The sequence below is a fragment of the Haliotis asinina genome, chromosome 3 (genome assembly GCF_037392515.1).
Source record: "Haliotis asinina isolate JCU_RB_2024 chromosome 3, JCU_Hal_asi_v2, whole genome shotgun sequence".
Taxonomy (NCBI): Eukaryota; Metazoa; Mollusca; class Gastropoda; order Lepetellida; family Haliotidae; genus Haliotis; species Haliotis asinina.
This window is the reverse complement of record NC_090282.1, coordinates 46,149,886-46,176,844: the sequence shown is the minus strand read 5'-3', so window position 1 is coordinate 46,176,844 and position 26,959 is coordinate 46,149,886. Positions and strand designations below refer to the sequence as shown.

Below are 26,959 nucleotides of genomic sequence, written 5' to 3'. Positions count from 1 at the left end.
AAGTACTGCGCCCCGTTAAAACTGGACTTTGTTCACGTAAATTGCAAGTAAGTCTCTTTTGCTGAAATATCTCTTTTCTCTGATTGTGTGATTGCCTAAGACCAGAAGTTGCTTCATAGTAACGTGTTAAGGGGAAGATAGATGTGTATTTGTTAACGTATGTTTATTGTTTCACATTAAAAATGTATCAGGCCATGACGCAAAGGAAATATAATTGTACATTTGTCCACATAAGACGGTGCGTAATACAGATGGTCACGTGTGGGTATGTAATTTCTGGGTTCACTTCCAAAAGACAGACCTCCCAGAAGCCTGGCCTCCCGTAAGACTCAGGGAGTGCACTAATTAGCTGAACAATGCTGTCCACCGCTATTTAATTAATGAGCTGACCCAGAGTCACTAAGGTGTGTGCTAACAGAACTAAACAGAAAAATCACAAAAAGTGTATATTGAACATACAGGTATATATATATAATTATAAACATAAATAAAATGTGCACATGGTACCATTTGATGAGGCACAGTGTCATCTACATTTGGATAATTTGAGGGTGAGTGCCTGATAATCACACTTCATGAGGAAAACAGATTGAGGGACACACAGAGAAATATTTTGATGAAATTGATTTTCGATATTCAACAAATGACGGACACATTAGCTTGATTACAAAGATTAGTAAGTGGGTTTTCTTTCAAAATATTTAGCCAGCGCATTGTTTCTGTCGGTAACGTATGATTAGTTGTCCTAAATTTCGTTAGCGAAATTCTACTTTGAAAGGATACTTTAAGATAAGGTTCAGGAATACGTGCATTGTTATACATTGAATAATAAAATCATTTTGATGTTTGAGTAATGCTTGAATTTCAAGATTGTACGATTACAAACTTGTCTAAAAGGGTCCCCTGCATATTATTCTTGAACAAATGAACTTTATTAGCAAATACAAAAGAGGCCCATACATAAGGCATTCACAGGTAAACATATCTTGATGTACATACAGTATGGTTCAAAATTATTGAGAATAGCTAAAGCATTTCATATTATTAAACTAGAACAAATCAGATAAAATTGAATGTATTGTGAAAGTGAACTGACCTTTTCATGTTGTGTAGGTAACAATTTAATATTTTATCAAGTCTCCTTGAGCTTCACGGCACAGTCTAAGACGGGTAGGCATACTTCCTATCAGAGAGGTTAGTGTCTCGTGAGTTATGCTGTCCCAGTATCGGACCACTTCTCTCTTCATGTCTTCAATTTTTGTCAACCCCTTTTGATTCACACATTCCTTCATCATCCCCCAAATGTTCTCAATGGGATTTAAGTCAGGACTATATGCAGGAAATGGTAATGCAGTCACATTTTTCTCCTGAAACCACTGCTTGGCATGTTTTGCGGTGTGTTTAGGATCATTATCTTGCTGCAAAATCCATTCATTTCCATAAAACACATGTGCTCTTGGAAGCAGAAAATTATCTAATATGTTAGTGTAGCGTTGACTTGTCAGATTTCCCTCAAACACACACAGCGGGGTCGTTCCTAATAAGGATATCCCTCCCCATACATGAAACTTTGGGCTGTATTTAGGTCGTCGATACAACGGTGCTGACGCAGACTTTGTCAATATTTTCACATTATTGGGATATGCCCATATTGAGCTTTCATCAGTAAAAATGACATTTTCCCAGTCAAAGTTTTCATGTGCCAAACACCACTCAACACGCCTGTCTTTATGTTCTTGTTTCATGAGAGGAGAAAGAATTCCAGTCTTTTTCTCCCATCCAAGATCAATCAAATTTCTTCTAACTGTAGATTTTGATTCAACTGTGGATCCCCTTTCTATCATTTCATACCTGATGTTGGAGATGCTTGCCCTTTGCTTTTTAGACGCTAAAATTCCCAGCCGGACGCGATCTGAGAAGTCCAATTTTCTGGGTCTCCCTGCTCCTTTCTGATGCCCAAAATCCTTTCCCTCTTTGAAATTCCTCCTAATCCTATACACAGTAGAAAGAGGAGTTCCTGTTCTCTCTGCCAGTGTATTTACATCATCAATTCCTTGATTACACAACTAAAAAATCAACCTTCTTTTATCTTCAGCAGACATTGTTGACAGTGCTGAGGAAAATGACGTCTGCTACAAATTCAGGGGAGGTAACTCTAATTGTACTATACTCAGTAGGCCAAGATGAGTTACCTCCCTTATACCATTACATAGTTTTAAGTATCAGTGAATCAGTTGAGGTGTTAGGATAGCTCAAAGTAAGAAGAAAAATTCTCAATAATTATGAACCAGACTATATATGTATGTGTGTATGTATGTATGTATGTGTGTGTGTGTGTGTGTGTGTGTGTGTGTGTGTGTGTGTGTGTGTGTGTGTGTGTGTGTGTGTGTGTGTGTGTGTTCACTTCCAGTGTGTGTTTGTTTGTTTTTTCATGCAATATGTGTTCATTTAATAACCTTAATTTGTTAATGGAATTAATAAAACTATACGTTATACCAAATGTTGTTTTTTCTTATCTGGGCACATATCATTATTGTAGGTGGTACAACATAATTAGGCCTTATGCAAGCAACCATAAAATGTGTTGTTTTAAGCGGTCTGTCTTTTGGGAGGTCTGCCTTATGGGGGTGTCCTCAAGCCTAGCCCAAAATTTAATTACCCCTATTCCAGCCTAGCCTAAGGCCAAGACTGTGGTGTTGTTACAAGGGATTAAAGTCACGTGTTATAGCCTGTTTAGCTGATACCATGAGTGATGATCCACTCACTGTTGTTTTCCATCACTGTCATAATACGAAAAAGTCAAAATGGCAAATGTACAGGTACAAGTTGAATATACTGATAGCCATAAAGATGGACATTTTGTAGTCTACATGCAATGACTTTCAGTTCAGTGTTAAGAATGTGCATAAGGACACAGGTGCCTGGAGTTTCTTTTCACTTCTGCAGAGACCATATAATGGTCTCTGACTTCTGACGTGTAAATTGCCATGATTGTAACAGAAAGTTTCTGCGAAACTTTCTTTTCCTTAAGGGGAGAGTGTTTTGAAAGTGTATTGTTTCAGTAAATTGTATTATTAAATAAATAATAATTATTACGGGTCACATTCCATATGATATGTTCAGTGGTATTAGTGTTTTATTGGCACGCCTTTGATGTAGTTCTATAGAGTTACCTCCCTTTCATTATGTCATGAGATGAAAACGAAGTTGGTCTAGAGCATTATACCTGATGGCGATGGCCGCATGTGCTCGAACTTTCAGGAAATGTTGACTTTATATATAAAGGCTAGTTGCCGTGTTGTCGGAAACGGAAATACACACAGATTACTGGAGTATATATAACATATCTTCCTGCCTCCGTCAACGCTTGAGCTTCATAACCGCTGCCAGACCGCTCTCTACGTTACATTCTGTATAACTATTTCTCACTCTCACATCAAGACTTCGGTGAGTTGACATAATATATGTTATCCATTATTTTAGAATTGGCTCATTTGCATTGTAAATGAAACCTCTCTTGTATAATTTTGCCTTTGTTTTTGCTGAATACAAATATATTGAAAATTTCAAGTTTCTCAGTGTTATATATTTTGCTGGTCCTGACGGCAAATTTTTAACGGTAACAAACTCCAGGCCACAGGTAGACTAAAGTACACGAAGTAGAAGATTAGCAGACTCAACTTCAGACTCTGATACTGCTTCCTAGTCAATAAATGTTGACTTATAAATTATTGTTTAAAGGCCAGCAGTATAGGTGTCTGAAGTGTAGGTTCAGATAACAAACTGAAACAGATTATATCAATCCATATAGATGTTTGTGCTAATTTAGCATGACTTATCCCAAAAGTTAAAAACATTCCCATATAGTCAGAGTTACAGTTTATACAACAGAGTAACTACAACCAGTTTTGGACTAGGACTTATCAAGGCCTATGGGAAGATACCTATTTTGAGACACTACTATAACTTTAATCTATTAACCTAGTGAGTGTATGTGTATATACCCTTGTATATACCCTTGAACGGTGCATTTTTCATCCAGAATCCATTCTAGTCTACAATCACACAGACTGAACATTGTGGTATACAATGGAAATTTCTTTTGGTAACATTTGCAGGGAGCTCATTACCAGTGTAAGAGCAGGTCCCTAGCAGACTGCTTTGGTTATACTTTAGCACACACACAATACAAATCTTGTCAAACTGATTATGGTGACAGCTCCAACTTGGAGTATCATCAGGTATGTCATTTTACTGTAAACAGTAAGATGCTGTCTCCAGCTATCCCCACTACATGACATTTTTCTTTATGTATATGAAATAATTGACTGAAAATTACTGTTATTTACAGATATAAGGTACTAATCATCCTTGGGTCAGTTTTAAGGCATATGCTTTAATAGCACAATTTTGTTCACAATTTATAGAAATATATGAATGAAACATCTTAAAAAGTTAGATTTACAATATGTCCTGGAAGTTATTGCCATTACCACGAGGGACGGAGACTTAGCACTGAAAAAGAATATGGTTAGTCTCCCTTTAAATCCTGTTATGGCATCATTGCAGGCTATGAGCTTAGGTAGGCATGGAAACATTTTCACTTCAAAAATCAAGCTGGACTGAAATTACTGATTTGTTCTTTCAAATTTCTTGGGGCCAGGGGTATCTGTCATCTTCTGATGACTCTTGTTCATTTTAATGAGACACCTGTTGAATACTTTCCAGAAATATATATTTATATATATATTTATAGAAACTAGCATAAGTACTAGTATGTGGAAGATCAGTAGAGTTGAATTTGAACAAAATTGCTAATACCACAACAAAAACTGTAGTAACATTGTGGTAATAACACGTGTCATTAAAATACATCATGATAACACAGGTAAACCGATATGGAATGCAACAAATAATGACTTGTTATGTCTTTAATGATACAAAGTATCTTGTATTGTAGTGCTAGGCATCAGAGAACACGACTACACAACAAGGATTTTGAAAAATGTATCATAATGTCATCACCATAACACTCCAAACATCAAAATCTGTACATTTTGTTTCACAATGGGTACTGAAGTTGATGAGATAAGAATACAATAAAACAGTTGACACGGTTTTGTGAATCCAAATTTAGTTTTAACAAATTACTTGGTTAGTTGAGATTAAATCATTTTTCAGTTAACAATAAAATAACACTTTCCAGTATTGAAATATGTCAAAAATCACTTAAATGTGATAAATAATATTATACCTGTCTTGTTGAAGTGGTATAAAAAGGTAAGAAAGTGGCATTAATGATATTTCATCGATCCTATAAAACAAAGTTATTTCAAGTTATTTACTTTGTGAATGAAAAAATTGCTGTGGGGCAGATGTGTGTTGTGTACAACATAACAGAGAAAATTGTAGGTAACTGTGGTTAGAAAGATTAAAGTTTTAAGCTTCAATGTATTATGTTCATAAATGTTTTATATCAAATAATATCAATCTTGGAAAAGCATATTCTTTAACATTCTACTCCACAGAGGTTACTCGTGTCATAAAAGTAGGAAGATATGATACAAAGATTCTGATTTGCTGACTGATACAAAAATGGGTGTAACCTACAATAGCCAGTGAAATACAGAATAAACAAAATGGGATGTTTCCTTACGAGAACAATTTCAATGACCAGACAGGGGGAGTACTTAATCTTTTAATCCATTAATCTTGCTGGCACATTTACTGGATGCTTGATTGCTTACTCTGGGCTGGATTAACTCGTGTTTGCATAATGTTATTTTACTGTAGGTGATGGCATGTTTACCTCATCAAAGCGGCTTATTAACCTGTCTAGACAAAACCCTTGTCTTAGTGAATGGTTTGTCTTACAGTGGTGCTCTGATTACCTCGGGCTAGGATTTTAACTCTGTGAAATTGTGTGGTCATAACTTATACCTTTTTCAATAGAATGTCTGTGAGATAAGTTTTACTACTTTTAACAGGAGTCTTATCTACTGATACATGATGAAACTAATATTCTTTGTTTATATTTTCGTAATATTTGAATACTAATGTATTGCTTGTACTGGTTACAATTGATAATGAATTTTGGTATGAATTATCATTTCATGATACTTTTCTGATAACTGAGTGTAATAAGAGCTATTGTTGCCTCAGTTATTATGCTGATATTCATGCTGAAACTAAACATCTCATAAATACATCAAAGCAATTGAGAGAATGACCATTTATTGCACAAATATACTTGTAAACAGTAACATACGACACTAACAACTCGATATATATGATACTTGTTTGACTAAATTTTTGACATAGTTGTGGTAATGAAATTCTCATTTCATTTAAAGGCACACTATCCTGCCTCACTTCTCTAAAAAATACTGTTGCATTTCTCTCATTAGTTTCTCATTCTGCCAATCAAACTTTAGGTCAAGAGAACCCCATGGAGTTATGTCCCTTGGAACATGCTTTACAAATATCCTACAGCACAACTTGTGATTGAGGCCAGGTGTGTGTGTGGCTGGGTGGATTTTTATGGAAAAACATGTACAATGGGAATGACTCCCTCTTAAAATTTATGTGCAAAATAAGTGATCCACCCCTCCTAATGGCATGCATAGTCAGATTCAGAGGAAGGGTGCAGGTGTGTGCTATGCCATGTGAAAGGGCCATAGAAACTGTTGTGAAAGTGAAGTGAACCATCCACATTCAACATCACCACCTCTCATTGTTGCTTTCATGTCCTTGACATGGACAAAGGTGTGAAGCTGTTGAACATGTAGCCAATAGTTCTCATTCTGCTGACTGTCAAAAATACCCAATTAAAAAATACCCAATTACAGCTCAAGTCAACCAGTGACCCCCTAGAAGCAGCTGATATGCTCTTGGCAGCAGATGACTCGAAAAGGAAACACCATCCTGTTTTTGTAGTTTGTGAACTTACTACACATCAGCTCACAAGTATCTGGCAGTTGCACTCAGTGCACATCTGAAATTGGTCAGTGCATTAGATGGTTTTTAGTTGGTATGTTGTTGCCAGCTGATGTGTAATATGTTCAAGGGCGAGATTGATCTGTCTTGAACAAGGGCAAGGTTTAAATTGGCCTCACCAAGAAAAGGCTTATCAGGAAGATGATAGCTTCGCAGTACATCAAACCGAGTTTGACCGATTGCTACAAGATACAAGATCAGTACATCAACCTGAGTTAGACTAACCGATTGCTACAAGATACAAGATCTGGTCCTGGTTTCTCAAAACAAACTCTTTTACACAAATTTCCAATTGAGTTTGACAATTTGAAACAGCTGAATTTCTAAAGTGAAAAAGCTTAAATACTTAGTCTTAGCTTAAGTAATCTATCCACTAAACTCAAATAAATGTCTAGTATGTTTGAGTAAATATTGATTTCAGTTCATTCTTAGAAATACACTTTCTCAAATTTGAGTAAAACTCAAACTTAAGTCAAAACAAAGACTTATTTGTTTCGAGAAATCGGGGCCAGTACATCAGCCTGAGTTAGACTGACTGAGTGATACAAGATACAAACTCAGTACATCAGACTGACTAAAATTACCAATTTCTACAAGATACAAGATCAGTGTCTTACACATACAACCATGCTGATTCATACACCAACAGCAATACTGTCCTATTTATTTATTTATTCACCATAACAATTCCCGTTGATTACACTAAGATTCTTTCTCCTGAAGTTGAGGCGGATGATATGGTCCCAGTCACTGACCGATTGTAGTAGTGTATCTCAGTGCAATGATGGTGACTGTGACCACACCCAAACCTGGTTTGTTGAACACTTTCAAAGCTACTCTGGATGGCAAAGAAGTCTTACATGGGAAGATTTCTAGGAGTCCTCTTTCACATGCTGCCAGTTGTGCACAACAATACATTGGTCTATTTATTGTCAGACGGATGTGGATTTGCCTGCCATTTAGTTGTAAGATGCTATCATAATCTGACAATATTTGCCAGTAGTAGATTCTTTCTCCTCTTCTTTTGTCCCATCCATGATCATGGTATTATGTGGTGTGCGATTATAACCCTGCATCATGGAACCTTGATCAGTATAGGAAGGTGTGGTAATAACTAACTGCTTAAGCTTGAGCACCACCTGCACATTGGCCAAACATTGGGAGAGAGAGTATTGAGACTTGTGTGGCTCACCTTTCTGTAGGAGTTTCCTTCTGAGTGTTATTAGTATTTAGACGGGTTATACTGAAAACGGACACTAGCAAAAACGGCCAAAACAGAAATCGAGAAAACGGCCACCGGTGTTAGAGAAAATGGCCCCTAAGCACAGAGAAAACAGCCATTATAACAGAAAACCACATGTAGTTAATTTTACTTTTATTCATCGCTCCTTCAATATTATGATAAAAATATTAACACTGTCTCACATTTGTCCGCACATTTTCTTCTTTTGTCATCCCTCCTTCAATATTATATTAATATAACAATATAACACCTGCACATTCTCTTCCTTCCTTCAATATTATAATCACTTTATCACTTTCTCTCTGATTGCAGTTTGTCCTTCTCACATTCTGTGATTTCCTAATTTATAAATCAATGACTGGTCCATGGATATTGCTGCTGCACTTAGTCAAAAGTTCTCCTGCAGTGATTTTGTCATCCTTGAAAAATGACTAGGCTGCAAACAGTTCAGTTTGCTTCTGTGAAGCTTTCTCACATAGGTGCACTCTCAATTTCTTCTCCTCCAGCAGGACAATGTTGAGGGGCAGCATCTTTGCCTCATGATGAAGCACGAGTATTAGTTTGTACAGGTTGATGGTTTGTGCAGAGTCCGCACTTCTGGTTTAATGGCCTGTGCCAGCCTAAAAATATGAAAGGGACATTAGATACCTTAAACACATCATAACGTCTTCTCCATCTCCAATTATCCTTAACTGTAAAATCTAAAGGCAATCACATTGGCTTGTTCATCGTAACTACAAAAACAACTAATCAATATTCAAAGGTTACATCAACAAAAGGTTATTATTTAGGATAAATAATATCTCCTTTGATGTTGGCTGTTTTCTCTAGACACAGAGGCCATTTTCTCATGAGCGGTGGCCTTTTTGTCAATTTTTCTGAGGTCTGTTTTCTCTGTATCCCTTTTAGACTAGTGAAGTAGAGCTCCACTCTACCTTGTGCAAACTTTTGTCTTATCCCTCTGTCATATGAACCTAATCCATTGCTGTTTCTCTTAAAGATTTTTCAGATAGCAACAACTTGCACCAGGACATTGTTTAGCATAAAACAGTGGAGACAACAGACCCAAGATGGACCAAGATACACAATCAACTGGTGTGTTATGATATGCTAAACTGGTTTAAATGATGAAATGATCTGTTTAAAATAGCTAAATGTTTGGTGGGAAATATATCCAAAATAAAGTTCACACTGAGAAAACCATTTAGTACATATTATTAATGCAAACTGGCTCACTGAAACTTCTTCAACTCATATGTGGTTTTCAATACAGATTCAGAAGATGATGGCTACAGATGCATGGAGCTGCCCACCCTTGTCAAACAATTGCAGGTCATTTTGGACCAGTACCCTGATGATGGACAGATAATTAAGGTAAGTGTGTCTTAGACCATTAGCCTGATAATGGACAGACACTCAAGGTAGGCCATCGGTGGACCAGTAACTTGATGGTGGACAGATACTCAAGGTAAGTCATTGTTTGCCCAGTGCCCTGATGATGTCATTTGACAACTTTCAGCAGTCATGGTGTAGGTCTATAAACAGTTTTTGTGATTCCTACCACTGGTATAAAGTATCTTACATTCCCTGTCCCTGTACATCTGAGACTATATGTGACTTACAACAAGGAAAGCTCTATGGGTGTACAAACTTCTTTAAAGGGGCACTAGTGCAGAGTAATTTCTGTGGACTATTTCTTCCCTTTGTTATTGTTTTTCTTTTGTGAGCACTTCTGCTACGCCACACAGTAGTTTAAATATCTTAAACTTATAGGAATCTTATCAGAAACTTATAAGAAAGTTATAAGAATATTTCATATGGGTAGACTGATCAACAAAGATAATGTAATTTTTACTTCATCATTATGAAAACAAATGAAACACTTTGCAGTATAATTATCTGCACTGGTAAAAGATTGTTAGGACTAAAACATAATATCAATATAGTCTTTATATTTTGAATTAGTTTATTATCATATTTGTATGCATTTTCAAACGCTTTTTGAAAGTTAATAAAAATGCACACAGTCTGCTTATACTTGAATTTATAACATGACTGTAGTATCTAAACATTGTATAGATTGCCAACATGAATCATATTTCACACACACCCTATGTGCGACCTCGTGTATGTTGTCTGTAATACAGATTCCACTGAATGCTAGAACAAATAAACTGAAACAAAATTCAAATATTAAATTTAAAACAGACTAAAGTTATAGCAACAATGTCAAGCTATTACCTTGTTCAGGAATGTATCCACAATATCAATATCCACATAACAGAACAGTATACTATTCATCTGCAGCTGCTAAATAATCCTGCTCATGTGTCTTTCAGCAGTCAAATATGCAAAAAAGTGATACATTGTTTCAGGTTTTTCACATTGGTGTATTGTCTTATTGTCACCCAAGATTGCACACCTGGTAACTAATTGTATGATGTCCGCCATTCTAAGTAATTTTGTTAGCCAATAATGAGCAGTCACTTAATCAACATATTGGCTAATTCTTTGAAAGAAGGATGTTGTTTTTACACTCGCACTTATGACAGGGTGTAGTCAGAATAGATTAGTAAACCTGCTCACATAAACACTGCCTTTAGACAAATCCACTGTGGAAGATAAAAGTAATTAATCAATCAGTGTGTTATCGGTTAGTATTTTGATCAATGTTTGCTTTTGTATCTCAGCTGGTAAACCCTCTTGCATCACTCATGCACATATTACATGACACATAATACATTTGTGACTTGAGACCTTAACTTATAATGTTGAGTATTTACTCCAGACAGGAGAACCTTTGTTGAGTAACCTGAGTGGTGTTACCACTAATAATACCTGTTATAAATTCATTAACTGACCATCAATGAATGATGAATAATAACATGAGTAGTCTTATACCACCAAATGAGGGTATAGCATGGTACAGTAATCGCTGTATTGCATGCAGCCTGAAAGCACTTATGGCATGAAACTGTTTCAAGGATACCAAAGATATCAATGATATCATATTTTCACATGGAATGGTTAACTTTCATTTGATTTTTAGAGGTACTCAAATATCCCCTTCATTGAAGTATATCAATTTTGTACAGAAAGCAGAAGATCTTTTACTGAAAATAAATTTCATGTATATTTTTGTATATGAGCATTAATGATGACATCTCTAAGAAGACAGTTGAAGGGAATAAGTATGGAAAGAAATGGTGTGAGTCCATGAACCCCCATGCTAAAATAGTTAGGAATATGTAAATTCCGCTGATGAACACAGCATACCTAAGAATATACCTGCCATAGCTGAAGAAGAAGTGATGGGTACATCTCCTGACACCTCACAGAAGCCCTCAGAAAGTTCCCTTTGTGGGACAGAAAAACATGTCATGTGCCAGAAGGTCAGAGAAAATGACTACTACGTCACACAATTTCAGCACCTACACAAAGTCCTCATCCTCTCTGCAACTTCTAGTGTTGTTGGACCATTCGCACATTATTACTCAGTCAGCTGGAGCAAATGATATCCCTGCATCCCAGGTCCAGCCACAGTTTCAGGGCTTCACATGACTCTCTGTGCACTTGTCATATCTGGGCCAACTTCAGGAGACTAATACGCCAGCAAATGACTTTGTTGCCAACATCAGTGAACAAGTGATTCTTGGACCATGCAGCAACAGAGCTCCCTGAATTCTCAACCATTGGCATCATCTACACCTCAACATAAAAATATATCACAACACAACTCACAACATCCATCTCCATATCCAAACCCTCACAGGTGGAAGGGAAGGTTTATGAAGCTGCTGCATTACAGGTGGAAGGGAGGGTTTATGAAGCTGCTGCATCACAGGTGGAAGGGAAGGTTTATGAAGCTGCTGCATTACAGGTGGAAGGAAAGGTTTATGAAGCTGCTGCATCACAGGTGGAAGGGAAGGATTATGAAGCTGCTGCATTACAGGTGGAAGGGAGGGTTTATGAAGCTGCTGCATCACAGGTGGAAGGGAAGGTTTATGAAGCTGCTGCATTACAGGTGGAAGGAAAGGTTTATGAAGCTGCTGCATCACAGGTGGAAGGGAAGGATTATGAAGCTGCTGCATCACAGGTGGAAGGGAAGGTTTATGAAGCTGCTGCATCACAGGTGGAAGGAAAGGTTTATGAAGCTGCTGCATCACAGGTGGAAGGGAAGGATTATGAAGCTGCTGCATCACAGGTGGAAGGGAAGGTTTATGAAGCTGCTGCATTACAGGTGGAAGGGAAGGTTTATGAAGCTGATGCATTACAGGTGGAAGGGAAGGTTTATGAAGCTGCTGCATCACAGGTGGAAGGAAAGGTTTATGAAGCTGCTGCATCACAGGTGGAAGGGAAGGTTTATGAAGCTGCTGCATCACAGGTGGAAGGGAAGGTTTATGAAGCTGCTGCATCACAGGTGGAAGGGAAGGTTTATGAAGCTGCTGCATCACAGGTGGAAGGGAAGGTTTATGAAGCTGCTGCATTACAGGTGGAAGGGAAGGTTTATGAAGCTGCTGCATTACAGGTGGAAGGGAAGGTTTATGAAGCTGCTGCATTACAGGTGGAAGGGAAGGTTTATGAAGCTGCTGCATTACAGGTGGAAGGGAAGGATTATGAAGCTGCTGCATCACAGGTGGAAGGGAAGGTTTATGAAGCTGCTGCATTACAGGTGGAAGGGAAGGTTTATGAAGCTGCTGCATTACAGGTGGAAGGGAAGGTTTATGAAGCTGCTGCATTACAGGTGGAAGGGAAGGTTTATGAAGCTGCTGCATCACAGGTGGAAGGGAAGGTTTATGAAGCTGCTGCATCACAGGTGGAAGGGAAGGTTTATGAAGCTGCTGCATTACAGGTGGAAGGGAGGGTTTATGAAGCTGCTGCATCACAGGTGGAAGGGAAGGTTTATGAAGCTGCTGCATTACAGGTGGAAGGAAAGGTTTATGAAGCTGCTGCATCACAGGTGGAAGGGAAGGATTATGAAGCTGCTGCATTACAGGTGGAAGGGAGGGTTTATGAAGCTGCTGCATCACAGGTGGAAGGGAAGGTTTATGAAGCTGCTGCATTACAGGTGGAAGGAAAGGTTTATGAAGCTGCTGCATCACAGGTGGAAGGGAAGGATTATGAAGCTGCTGCATCACAGGTGGAAGGGAAGGTTTATGAAGCTGCTGCATCACAGGTGGAAGGAAAGGTTTATGAAGCTGCTGCATCACAGGTGGAAGGGAAGGATTATGAAGCTGCTGCATCACAGGTGGAAGGGAAGGTTTATGAAGCTGCTGCATTACAGGTGGAAGGGAAGGTTTATGAAGCTGCTGCATTACAGGTGGAAGGGAAGGTTTATGAAGCTGCTGCATCACAGGTGGAAGGAAAGGTTTATGAAGCTGCTGCATCACAGGTGGAAGGGAAGGTTTATGAAGCTGCTGCATCACAGGTGGAAGGGAAGGTTTATGAAGCTGCTGCATCACAGGTGGAAGGGAAGGTTTATGAAGCTGCTGCATCACAGGTGGAAGGGAAGGTTTATGAAGCTGCTGCATTACAGGTGGAAGGGAAGGTTTATGAAGCTGCTGCATTACAGGTGGAAGGGAAGGTTTATGAAGCTGCTGCATTACAGGTGGAAGGGAAGGTTTATGAAGCTGCTGCATTACAGGTGGAAGGGAAGGATTATGAAGCTGCTGCATCACAGGTGGAAGGGAAGGTTTATGAAGCTGCTGCATTACAGGTGGAAGGGAAGGTTTATGAAGCTGCTGCATTACAGGTGGAAGGGAAGGTTTATGAAGCTGCTGCATTACAGGTGGAAGGGAAGGTTTATGAAGCTGCTGCATCACAGGTGGAAGGGAAGGTTTATGAAGCTGCTGCATTACAGGTGGAAGGGAAGGTTTATGAAGCTGCTGCATTACAGGTGGAAGGGAAGGTTTATGAAGCTGCTGCATCACAGGTGGAAGGGAAGGTTTATGAAGCTGCTGCATCACAGGTGGAAGGGAAGGTTTATGAGTATCATCCAAAAGTTCAGTCTACTTTTGTAGTCATCCCCCTGTTGCTGAATGCAACACTTGAACAACGGGGAACATAAAATCCCAATTGCCCAAATGTCACATTCAGTAATAGGGGGAAGACTACAAAAGTACTGGCAAGACGGAAACTTCTCAACAATGTCTTCATCATGAATACTTTAAAAAAGCTTCATCATTCAAGTGCAGCACTTCATTTGTCATGAATATATTATGCAAAACCCTACTGCCACAGTTAACAGAAGTGATACACTTCCTTCTGTCCAAAGAAGCAGTAAAGATTATACCTCTTGAGGCACTGGGATATTATTCACTGATCATCCTTGTACCCAAAACAAACTCTTCAAAGAAGTTCAGGCTAATTTACAGCATGAAGAAATTCAACAAGGATCACTTAATGAAGCCAGAGAAGTTCATGTTGTTCCATCTTCCTCAGCTGATGCAAATGATAAGGCAAAATGATTTTCAGTAAAATTAATCAAACAACTGGGATTTATTGTCAGTCTCCATAAGTCAGATCTGCAACCAGCACAGGATGCAGGAAACCTTGCCAGCAGCTTGGTACACACAGATAACAAGTGGCCAGTAGCAATTGCTATTAGGACATTTTATGTTAGCCCAAGCATTTAAGAAAGGAGGTGAATGCCTCAACTTTGACTGATTCTCTGGTTTTTAATTCCCTATGTGAATTAACTGGACTTTTAACTGTGCCTACCATCCTATCTAGTGCAGTAATGATCTGGACTGTAGTGGACAGTTAAGGCAAAACAGCAAGGCTATTCTTCTAGAGCAGCCACAGCTCTATGATGATAAATGGAAGACGTTTGACCAACATGCAAGATGTAAAGGGTTCCCAGCTGGCAGACTGTAATGTTGTCCTTAACGCTCTAACCAGATAAGCGTGACAAAGCCAGATTCAAACACAGACCCTGGCCACAGCTGCCAGAATATCAGAAACTCATGGCTTTGATTTTAGTTGTACCAAATTTGACCAACGCATCAGTGCACCTTGGTCTTCATTTGGATTTTATGTCCCAAACTAAACTTCTGGGTCAGCCAGAACATCAATTTCCTAGTCCACCATTGTCTTTAGTACTTGACAACAATGATGAGGAAGATTCAACACTGTATGTAGTTAGAACCCAACACATCTATCTACACAGAATGAACACTAGGAGCCAGACACTAAGACAGCTTTTCATCCCACTCATGACAGATACAAGTCTCCACTCTAGCGCTGCACCCATACCATCATCGAATAAAACATGTCTGTTGTAATGTTACAACAGTTTTAATGAAACTGATTTGATTACTTCATTGTCATGCATGATTCACACAACCAAACAGAATCTGCATCATGGGCTTATGACTTTTTACTGAATGTATGTGTTTATGACATGATGTACTTAATGACTAGACTCATAATGAGAATGTCGTTGTGTATCACATTGCAGGAGCTGATACAGAATGCTGAGGATGCAGGAGCAGAGGTTGTCAACATCTTGTATGATGGAAGGACTATTCATCCACATATAGATGCCAAGGAACTGAAACAGAATGCATTTCTGAAATCCTTGCAGGTATATAGATAGTAATATAGCATGATCAGGCAATAAGTCATTGAATTCTTTGAATACCGACAACCAGGATACAATGGCATACGCAACTATCAATACTTATCGCTTGTGATATACCTTGTCATTGGGGTTTCCAGTTGTGAAAGTAAATACAATAGGAGAAATGTTCTGGTATAAGAGTTGTTTGTTCATATTCAGTCATATGTCATAAGGACAATAAGGTCAGTGCTATCTGTATGTATTAATGACAGGTCATCAAACTGTTCAGTTAAATTGAACCCTATTTTGGCAGGGCCCTGCGCTGTGTGTCTACAATGATGCTTTATTCACGAAGCAGGATTGGACTGGTGTCAGTATGTTGTATACTAGTCTCAAGGAGGAACCTCATAAAATTGGACAGTTTGGACTTGGTTTCAAATCAGTATTCCATATTACAGGTTGGTATTAGTGTTGGGAATCACAAATGTATATTTCCAAAGCAGCCACTTATTATGAAAATATCCAAAGCATCTTTTTGCACTCTCTCTCTTTCTTTGAGAATAAGACTCAGTGGGCATAACAGAGTGTAGGATGTACTGATTCAGCCTTTCAGACAGCTCACATGTTGATACTGATTAAAACATGTCCAAGATTATGACACTGTTATGTTGTTCAGGTCAGTGTAATGATATATATATATATATGGTGTGTCTCTAGAACGCCTACATGTATATGTTTCTGGATGAGAGCAATGATTCTAGAGCTTACAAGCATACACTACTGGATCCTCCCTACAGTGTCCAGTCTGTACCAAATCAGAACCATAGCCTGCAGTGCTCCATGATAACTGCTCTATCACATCCATGTGGACAGCTGTTTATGGAAGACTGATACTGTCTTTACCAACAATTATCTGAGAAGTTTCGCCTCAAAAGATATTGCTGATATCAACAAATATGGTAGTATGGTTGTGGTGCAACAATTGTTAGCTACTTCAAGGAGATGAAACAGGGAATAATGTAGACTTGTAGATGTCAGGTTACTAATCCATCACCAATGAGAGAGAGTCTACTATATTGCCCCCAGTAGTGTTTAACTATGTAATTTAGGGCTGGTGTAATGAAATTCAACTTATAAACCTAAAGTGACCACACTCTATTGTTCTTAGGGGACACTTTTTGTAGTAATATCCCTCAAATCTGATACAATTTCGCTTCTTTAGGCAATTATTTAAATAATGTCCCTCTGTACTGGGCAGTTATCTCAATATCATCACTCTACTTAAGAAATACAGTTCGTTCTACCCTCATAGTTAAAGCATGAGGACACTCGTTCAGGGTGAAAGTGTGCTTTATTACACTATACATGGTGGTAGAACGAACTGTATTTCTTTTCGTATTTAATAATTTCTAAGCCTAATTTCAATTAATCTATGGCAGAAAACAAACGATGGTGTCTGTGATCTAAATTAAGAATCCTCGCACAGGGCTAACTGACGCGCTGTTCTTTTTACGTGTGAGCCCCCTACGTTAAGACAAACGTTACTAGAAAAACAAATGATGAACAGTTTGGTGAAGGTTTATGTTCAGGTTAAATATCTTCTCTAGATCATTTTAATTACATCTGTGATTCTCTTAAACCATACAAGGGAAAATGACCATCTCATTTCTACTACCAACGAAAGTTTAGATCAGTACATTCAGCTGATGCTGACTAGTTATGCAACATTCCACGATTGCATTGTGGGAATGTAAACATTGCAAACATGACTGTGTCTCTGTAAAGTTTTGAGTCGAACTATGAGGCATTTTATCCTTTGGAAAACATAAACATAATGTTTCCACCAGTGATGTTAGCTGTTTGATGCAACTGCAAACCAAGAAACAGGATGCGACAAAGTAGTTTACTGTGGGAGGCGTTTACATTGTGATGTAATGCAAAAAAGTTCGATTACGATGGGGCAGACTGGAATGGCGCAGCGATGTCAACACATTGTGATGTAATGCAGAAAGTGCACATTATCGTCTGATAAAGTATTGTTGGCGCCTTGCATCTTTCACAGAAGCATCTTAGAACTTGGGTTAATACTTCAGAATTGTCCCAGTATCTGGGGATGTTTTGAGGAATACCCATCACTTTGAATTATTACTTGTTCTGAAGCTTGATATGACTTTGACTTGCCATTACTGAATGCAAACATTAAATTTGACATTATTGACAATTTCCAACATGTAGTGCCGACACCCGGTTTTGAACCTGTAACTCTTTGTTTACTAGCTGGGGGTTTTATCCATTAGGCCACAAAGAATCAATGTGAAGGAATGAAATTGTTTGTCAGTTTGAACCATGTATAGTGCAAAACAGGTAGTGCAGGCAGCGCACATGCAGGGCACTGGTGGCATGTGTGGTATCTGGTACTCACTGATGAAAATCAACTGGGATAAGACTGGCTGCCAATGCCTTGCCTTGCACGTGCTCCACATGCTCTATCCCTGCATTGCTCACACTACCCGCCTTGCATGGAACACACTGTTCATACCGAGAAACAATGTCATTCTTCACTGTGATTCTTCGTAGCCTAGTGGATAAAACAGCCAACCTAGTAAGTGAAGGGATGCCAGTTTAAACCTAGTGTCAGCACTAAACATGTTGGAAATAGTCCATAAAGTCATATTTTACGATTATATTCAAAGATGGCAAGACAAAGCCATATCAATCTTCCAAACAAGCAACAATTCAAAGTTAGGAGCAGAGGGACGATACTGAAGTAATATCCCAGGGCTGAGAGATGATATCAAAGTAATGCCCCCCTCATCGATAGGCATGGGGATATGACAAGAAGTATTTAGTTGTGAGAACATTAGTGTGATGTCAGTGGAGGTTTATAATTGAAGTTGTTTTAGGGTTTAGAAACAGTTAATGAATTCAAACTTAGGTGGCTCCTTACCACTTGCTGATGGATTCAAACGATTGGTAGGAGTCAGGATAGGGAAAAATATTTTCTTGAGTAAAAATACTGTTTTAATTCCATGCTACCCACATCCCTATATTTACAGAATGCATACTTGATGAGACAAGGCGTAACAAATCCTGTCACCTTATAAATTCGTACATATGTGTAAATGTATGTGTACAAGTATCTATTTAAGGATACAGCAATTACATATTATTTTTTGGTTAATCACTTTCATGATCATCAAAGTACAGACTTTGACTGATATCGATTATCTTTCTAATACTTTTGCTGTATATTTCAGATTACCCATGCATCATCAGTGGTGATAAAATACTCTTCATTAATCCAGAACAAGTGGCACATAAAGTGTGTTTCTCCAAAAAGTTGAGGAATCTGTCTGATAGAGTGAAGAGCATTGTAACTCAGGTCCTGAGTGGGACATTTGGATTCTCAGACAACTCTTTGACGGCTGGTTACAATGGAACTCTTTTTTGGTTTCCCCTGAGGATTCAAGCATCAAAACTTTCTGGAAATTTGTACACTAAAGAGAAAGTTATGGACCTTTTTCAGGCTTTCAAATCTGAGGCCTCAGTGATGCTACTTTTTCTTAATTCCATTCACAAAGTCCAGTTATTCCAGACTCATGCAGTTACAGATGAGAAGATTCCTGTTTTCTGTGTACAGCTTTCTGATAACTGTTTAACATCTGTCCAACATCAACGGAGAGATTTTGCTTCAAAAGTGAAACTTATAGATTTGGAGTTGATGTCCCCATCCTTTGAAAACAGACTTCATGTTGTCATAGAGACTGAAGATTTGATAAACTCTAAAAACATCAGCCAAGCATGGATTGTTATCAATATGTACAAGATTAGAGGTATGTCTCACAACTTGCATAGACTCTGCAAGGAAATGTCTCATTTTCCATGTGTGGGTATGGCAGTTCCTGTTGGTCAACAGTGTGAAGGTCATGTGTTCTGTTTCCTCCCACTTCCTCTACAAAGTCGCAGTCCCACAGGTCTCCAGGTTCATGTCAATGGCTTCTTTGCCCTGAGTCAGAATCGAAGACATGTCAAGTGGCCCACAGCAGATCAACTGCAGAACCAGTCACACACAGACAAAGCTATTGAGTGGAACAAGTGTATTGTGAGTGAAGTGCTACCAGAGGTTTACTGTAATATACTGAATGAGTTGATCCAATATTCCCAACAGGAACATAACCCTGATGGCCAAATAAAGCAAGTGTATTCCTTGGTTCCAAAGCAAGAAAATGTCTGCATATATTGGAAACCAATGGTGGATGAAGTTTTAAAAGAACTGCTAAACATGCCATTTTTGTTTACTGAAAATTCTAGTGGATGTTGGATAACAGTTCAGAGTGCCATTCTGTTGGATTCCCACATGGCCCATGATGTCAAAGAAGTTATCAAGGAAATTTTTCTTTCGTGTAATGAAGACATAGTTGATTTGCCAGGAGGTGTTTTGGCATTATTGGAGAGCACAATGCGCACATCCTTAACAATGGTTTCAACTGAACTTGTGTGCTCACTTCTGAAATCTAATGACTGCTACATAAAACAACTGTCTGTGCTGCAGAAGAGGATTTTGCTGAAGTATATAATATCTGGTGGGCATCTAGACTTCCTACTTGGATTACACCTTTTACCTACAATGGATGGGTGTTTCATAGAAATTGGAAAGGGAGATGTTTACATGTGGCAAGATGTGAAAGCTTCAGAGTGTTTGCTCCCTGGCCTTGAAGACAGCCTAGTGGACACCAGGACATCACCTGAACTTGGCCATATCTTGGAAAGTAAAGAAAATAGAGGTAGGTAATTAACTAATCAGGAATTATTTCAAGAATCTATATAGTATTTTTTTCCTTTTAGTAGTTAACAGACAAAGACCTTAATGATAGTACCTAGTTGACCATATTAATGTGGCATAATGTTTTCATAAACACTACAGATTCAGGCAGTTTATTTTAATGTTGCCATGAAAAGGTCACTGTTCAAGACCAACTTATTACACAGAAGGTGATTCCAACAGTGTTCATACAATCACAACAGATTACAGATTCTGTTTATTACTACACAGTTACTCATTGATTTCTTGATTGAACTTGTTTGTTGTGACAAACACTTTGAAATACCTTTGTGACTCTTTATGTAACTGTTTGGTGGTAAATGAGTGTATGATTGCATTCCATCTTCATTCCAGATCTTTTCAATGTGGGCCTGATTACCAGGGACATATTTCCAAGGCTACTGCAGAGATGTATTTCACAACATTTCATTGAAAACAATCCCAAATATCTACATGAACCTGTTGATGAATGTTGGCTGAGAAGAGTATGGACTTACATTGACAACAACTATTCCCCTGACCTGCTGGGTGATACATTTGGTGCACTGCCTCTTATTCCAGACTTTGAAGAGCATGGTAAAACATGTCTACATGAACTACAAAAGCCACTGATTGTTGAGATGGTAGATGGCATGAGTTCCCTCCCCAAGCACGTGGTGGCTTGTCTCAGGAAGTTAAGCATTGTAGTGTTAAAACACATTACAAAAATTACACCTAACAGTATTCTTGGAGTGATAATACAGTACCCATCCCATGCTGGTGTCTTGAAAGCTCTAGATGTTGTAGCAGAGGATGACAATACACAGGAGAAGATCATTCAATTCAACACCGAGGCAACCCATGAGGAAAGAGACAGCTTTACTCACTTTTGGGGAGAAGGTACAAGATGCTTCACAAAGTCAGTGCATATTTTGAGAAGTCTTCAGATGTTCATGGCAACAGATGGGTCATTAAAGTGTTTAGAAGATGTTGACACTCTTGCACCTATCTTGGAACGTCCATTTCCTATCCCTTACCCTGAGGTTTATCTTGTATCTACCTCCAAAGATGTAAGGTCACTAGCTGTGTCTCTAGGGGCATCGCAAAAGGAACTGCATGCAGCAGTCATACTCACTTTTCAACACATAATTGAAGGGAAGCATTTGGAAAAGGCTGACAAGAATTCTTCTCTTAAACTGATGGAGTTCTTAATATTGTCCTGCCGTTATCTACTTGAACAGGACATAGTTGCAAAACTTGCACGGAGAGTGAAATTTCTTACATCTGAAAATGGATCAACATATTTCAAAGCATGCCAGCTGTTTGACCCTGCATCTTGTCTTTTGAGACAGCTATTCCAAGATGAGGACAAGTTCCCCCACTCGAGACATGTAAGAACCAGTCAGCTGAAGGAAGGCCTAACACTGTTGGGGCTACGAGGAGAAGAAGATGTGACATCTGCAGAACTTAGAACAACAGCAAATCTCATTCAGAGTTTAAATAGTTCCAGTAAACACAGAGCATTGTCCAAAGCAAAATCTCTTGTTACATTTCTCACTCACCATGTACAAAAGTATGACCAGGATTGTCTATCTTACTTACAGGGAATTCAGTGCATCCCGTGTATTTCGAAAAAGCCAGACTTCTATCCAAGTCAACTTCAGTTTCAAGGGGAAATTATTATGCTTGGCACATCAAACAATACCTGCAGTTCTAAATATCTGCATTTAGTAGGATCAGTCACAAGTGTTGCTGAAGAAATGTCTGAGGAAGTTGAAATACTATTTGGGTTGAATGTTCGTCCTTCAGTTATTGCTGTCATTAAACATTTACAGAACCTCTGTGCCTCATACCATTCTCAAGGTCATCACTTGTACATGACTATGTTGCACAATGTCTACAAGTATTTGTCATCGGTGAGGTTGAACAAGGAACACATTCAAGTACTCAGTGGATTTCCCTCAGTATGGGTAGACATAGATGAAGGGTTTAAGCACCCTTCTTTGGTATTCATAGATCAGAAGATTATAGACACTGATTTAACACCTTACCTATTCGCTCTTCCATCCATGTTTCATCAGTGGCGCAGTTTGATGCTGGCATTTGGATGTAACCTGGAACTCACGCCACAGTTACTGACCGGGGTACTCCAAAAAATCAAATCAAAACATGACTCATACCGGGAAGGTGATTTAATAGAAGATGTTTCCACTATACAATTGGAAGTCCAGAAAGATTTACCCATTGTTCTGCAAATTGTCCACCGTTTGTCTGAAGAACAAGTAATGCTTGAAAATCTTCTTCTTCCTATCCATGAAAAGGACAAATCATGCCTGACTCTTTTGTCTGTTGAAGAGTGTACATACAGTGACTGGCTGAATGAGGAGTCAGAGGATGAAGAGATAGGGGATGAAGAGTGTGATGTTCACTATCTTCATCAGTCTATTTCCAAAAGGACTGCACAAATGCTTGGAGTCAACATTTCAAATGATAGAGACTATGATTACCATCAGTCTGAATCATTGCCAAGACGACTGCATTCTATACTGAATGCATACGTTGATGGATTGTCTATTCCAAAGGAAATGATTCAAAATGCAGATGATGCTGGTGCAACAGAAGTATGTTTTCTTTATGATGAGAGGCAAAACTGGGATGCAAGAAGTTCTCTTCTCAAAAGGGAAATGGCTTCATTACAAGGGCCTGCACTCTGGTCTTTTAACAATGGTATATTTAATGAGACAGACTTTAAGAATTTGATAAACTTAGGTGGGGCCACAAAGAGTGCAGATACTTCCACAATAGGGAAATATGGCTTAGGTTTTAGCTCTGTGTTCAATCTTACAGATGTTCCAAGTTTCATCAGTGGAAATACCATGGGGATTTTGGACCCACATGGCTCATACTTAGGAAAGCAAGGGTTAAAAGCAAATCTGAAGAGTGCCAGAAACAAAGGTACAATGAAAAATCAATTTAAACCCTTCCAGGGTGTGTTTGGTTGCGACTTCAACAGGGACTTAATCTGCAATGGCACTTTATTCCGGTTGCCACTTAGGACAGCTGAGCAGGCCCGTTCAAGTGACATCAGTAGTACTTGTTACAGTAGGAAGGAGGTAGAAGGTCTGTTCAAAAAGTTTGTTGATGCCTGTGGAAACCTCCTTCTGTTTACACAGAATGTGAAATCTGTAAAGTTTTTATTTCTTCCCTCCGAAGGAGATCCTCAGTTCCCACAGGTGCTGGTGGAGGTTGTAAAGCATGTTAAAATACCACCTACTACTCTACCAAAAGGTGACAAAATAAAGCATGAGAATATTTTGGTTCATGCATCAAATCAGTGGCAAAGAGTAGCTCAGCAAAATGATAGTTTATCAATAGCTGAAAGGATTGACATTGAGGTTGATCTGTCTGACAATGTAAAAGAGTTTGGGTTGAAACGTGGGGTGGGACGAGGATCAGTGGAGTGGATTATTGTATGGAACACAGGAGGGAAAGAGTCCTACAAGTTTGCATCATCTGGAGTACTGAAGCATCTACTCCCGCTGGCTGCAGTTGCAATACCAATGACTGATCTGAGTATGTGTCCCTATGGGTTCTACAAGGAGGGACACTTGTTCACTTTCCTTCCACTACCAATACAAACTCCATTTCCATTTCATATCAATGCAACATTTGCACTCGCTGAAGACCGAAGGGAGCTACAGAGAAAGACAGAGGATGACAAGTTCATGCATGGAGTCGAATGGAACAAGATATTACTTAGAGATGTTGTGACCAGAACATTAATTGCTGCATTAAAATATGTAGACTTGCACTCAGTATCAACAGCACAGTATTACCATCTATGGCCCTGCAGTCCAGAACAAACTGACTATCTTGGTGAAAGTTTCTATAAAATGATTGTTCATGACACACAGGAGGTATTTGTGGAAGAAAGTACAAAAGAAAGGTGGTCACTCAATACAGTCAGGTATTTGGATACACTCATGAGAAACCACCCAAACATTGGAGACATTTCTTTCAAAGCTGTAAAAAAATTTTGGAAATGTGAAAGTGATGTTTTTGTGGACATCCCATGCAGTGTCCTGAACTGTCTCTTCAAAGAGACAGGCTATGGCAAAGATCGCTGTGTGACAACAGAAACATTTTTCTGTCATGTGTTTTTCCCAAATTTTGATGATGAATATTGGGAAACAAGAGATCGAGACTCCCTGACCATCTTCGCAATAAAGTGCAATAACATTGCAATTGACCAGCAACTAGAGGCAAAGAAATGTATCCGAACATCTCATAGCGGCACACTGAAACAACCTAAGGACTGCATTCATCCATGTGGTGAATGTGCAAAGCTGTTCTCAGCCAAAGATGACATGTTTCCAGATGAATGTTTCCGGCCAGTTCTTGATGGTCTGTGTCGAGCTGGAATGCTACAAGACATTTTGCCCTGGAATATATTTGTTGAAAGGGCAAGTACAGTCTCTGATTTATACTTCACAGATTATGAAATGGCAATTCAAAGGTGTAAGAATATATTACAGTATCTGAGATGCCACACCAATCCATCAAATACATTCCTCCAATCATGTCCACAAATCGTTTTCCAAAAACTTCGAAATATCCAGTTTCTGCCAGTGCTTCTATGTCCCAACAGCTGGAAGTTTGTTTGGAAGGCTGATGAAAGAGATTGTGATCTGTCAGCTCCTACTGAAACATTTAGAGAGGACACTATTAATTTGGTTGGATGTACTCAACTGATTTTAAATGAATCTCAACTGTGCTTAAGCACAGCTGACATGAAAATGACTGCTGTTCTTCACTCACTTGGTGTGAAGAGCAGAGATGACATTACTGTCAAAACTGTTATCTCACAACTGCTTTCTATTTCGGAGGCTTTACAAGATGGTGGGTTGGATCTAGAAATGCCTGACTGTGAACTCAACAAAATATGTACAGAAATTTACAGTCACATGAACACACTGTATCAAAAGAGTTCAAGCAAAGGCAAGAAGGAATTCAAAAGATATGTGTCAGAGCACTTGCATGGAAAACCGACAATTTTGATAGGGAACAAAATGGTGAAACCTGAACAGGTAGTTCTCCACATGCAAAGTAGTATGAAACCAGGCATGTATACACTTGACCAAAGGTTGGAGAAGTATTTGCAACCATTTGAACTATTTGGGATGCCCCCCAAAGGCAAGGATAAATTCAAAACATATGTGGCAGAAGACATTGAGATGGTTTTGATGTGTTCTTTAATACTTGGGGTAATTGCACTTTGTTTGGGTTTATCCCATTATGGGATATTGTAATGAGATATCTACAGACTGACTTCTATCACACCTCATTGTGCTGAATGTTCTTGTCATTTGGGTTGATTGTAGAGCCTACAGTGACAGACACATCGATGTCAAGAATGCAGTGGTGCTCTATTGTGGAGGAAATGAATTTGATTAAATACTACCCATGAGAAATTGCTGAAAACATTCACAAGTAAGGTTAAGAGAGCAAAGATGTGCAAAATGGATTAGCTCCATAGAAAGGTTGACAGAAAAAGAGGTAGTTGAGTTCAACACCAGTTTAACATCACTCTCGACTCTGTTAACCTGATCTATAAATGTGACCATCACCATCTTCTCACTTCATGACAACCTATGTCAGAAAGCTGTGACATTCATTTGCCATGAGAGTATTGTTTACAGTTGTGTGCAGGAGAGACATCAGTATGGGAACACCTGATGTATGTTTTATGGATGCTATACTTACAATGGTATGAGTAATACATACTCAGTGTGTGCATCCATATGTATACTTGGGAAGCAAAGAATTGTACAGGATTCACATACACTTTGATTTTTGCACTGCTGCCCCAATATATTTGCGTATAGATCTTAAGAAATGTGATATGTTATATAAATAGAAGTTGTATCCAAGATAGAATAGTTTTATTAATTCTATGACGATTACATAAAAAGTGTAAATCCAACTATTTACTGACATTTATTCCAGTGGGTTGGTAGTTTGTAAGCTTGAAAAACTGTCCATAGATTCCATCTATTTTATGAGTAGTTTCAATAGATTCTTATGACATTATTTTGATGCACTAAAATTAGCATTTGAGTATCATGTATGAATAGTTCATAAGCTGATAAATGCCTGTGTCAAAATTTCTGATATTATATTTCTTAGATAAAATAGAGAGGTTGACTGGTGTTAATTCTCTGAAAACTATATAATTTTGAAAGAAATATCACAGGGACGATTGAAGAAGAGATTTGGCAATATAAGATATTTAGATTCCTCTTTAACAAACTGTAACTATGTTGTAATGCTTTAGCCAATATAAAGCTGTTCATGGGAA

At 38.6% G+C, this 26,959-nt stretch overlaps 1 protein-coding gene across 1 annotated transcript; it reads left to right on the top strand.

The window, feature by feature from the left end:
- LOC137278119 (sacsin-like) lies at window positions 1-26,959 on the top strand. Its single transcript, XM_067810258.1, has 7 exons — window positions 1-47; window positions 9,240-9,334; window positions 9,513-9,613; window positions 15,699-15,824; window positions 16,114-16,258; window positions 19,058-20,584; window positions 20,977-26,959. Exons 2-7 carry the CDS (start codon window positions 9,310-9,312, stop codon window positions 25,908-25,910), a joined length of 6,858 nt encoding a protein of 2,285 aa, XP_067666359.1. The 5' UTR covers window positions 1-47; window positions 9,240-9,309; the 3' UTR covers window positions 25,911-26,959.

What these genes read in the sequence shown, in the direction of transcription:
- LOC137278119 (XM_067810258.1), top strand. Translation starts at nt 9,310, where the DNA reads ATGGACCAAGATACACAATCAACTG. An exon ending in ATGATGGACAGATAATTAAG is followed by an intron (nt 9,614 to 15,698) that starts GTAAGTGTGTCT and finishes ATCACATTGCAG; the next exon opens with GAGCTGATACAGAATGCTGA. An exon ending in GGAAAGTAAAGAAAATAGAG is followed by an intron (nt 20,585 to 20,976) that starts GTAGGTAATTAA and finishes TCTTCATTCCAG; the next exon opens with ATCTTTTCAATGTGGGCCTG.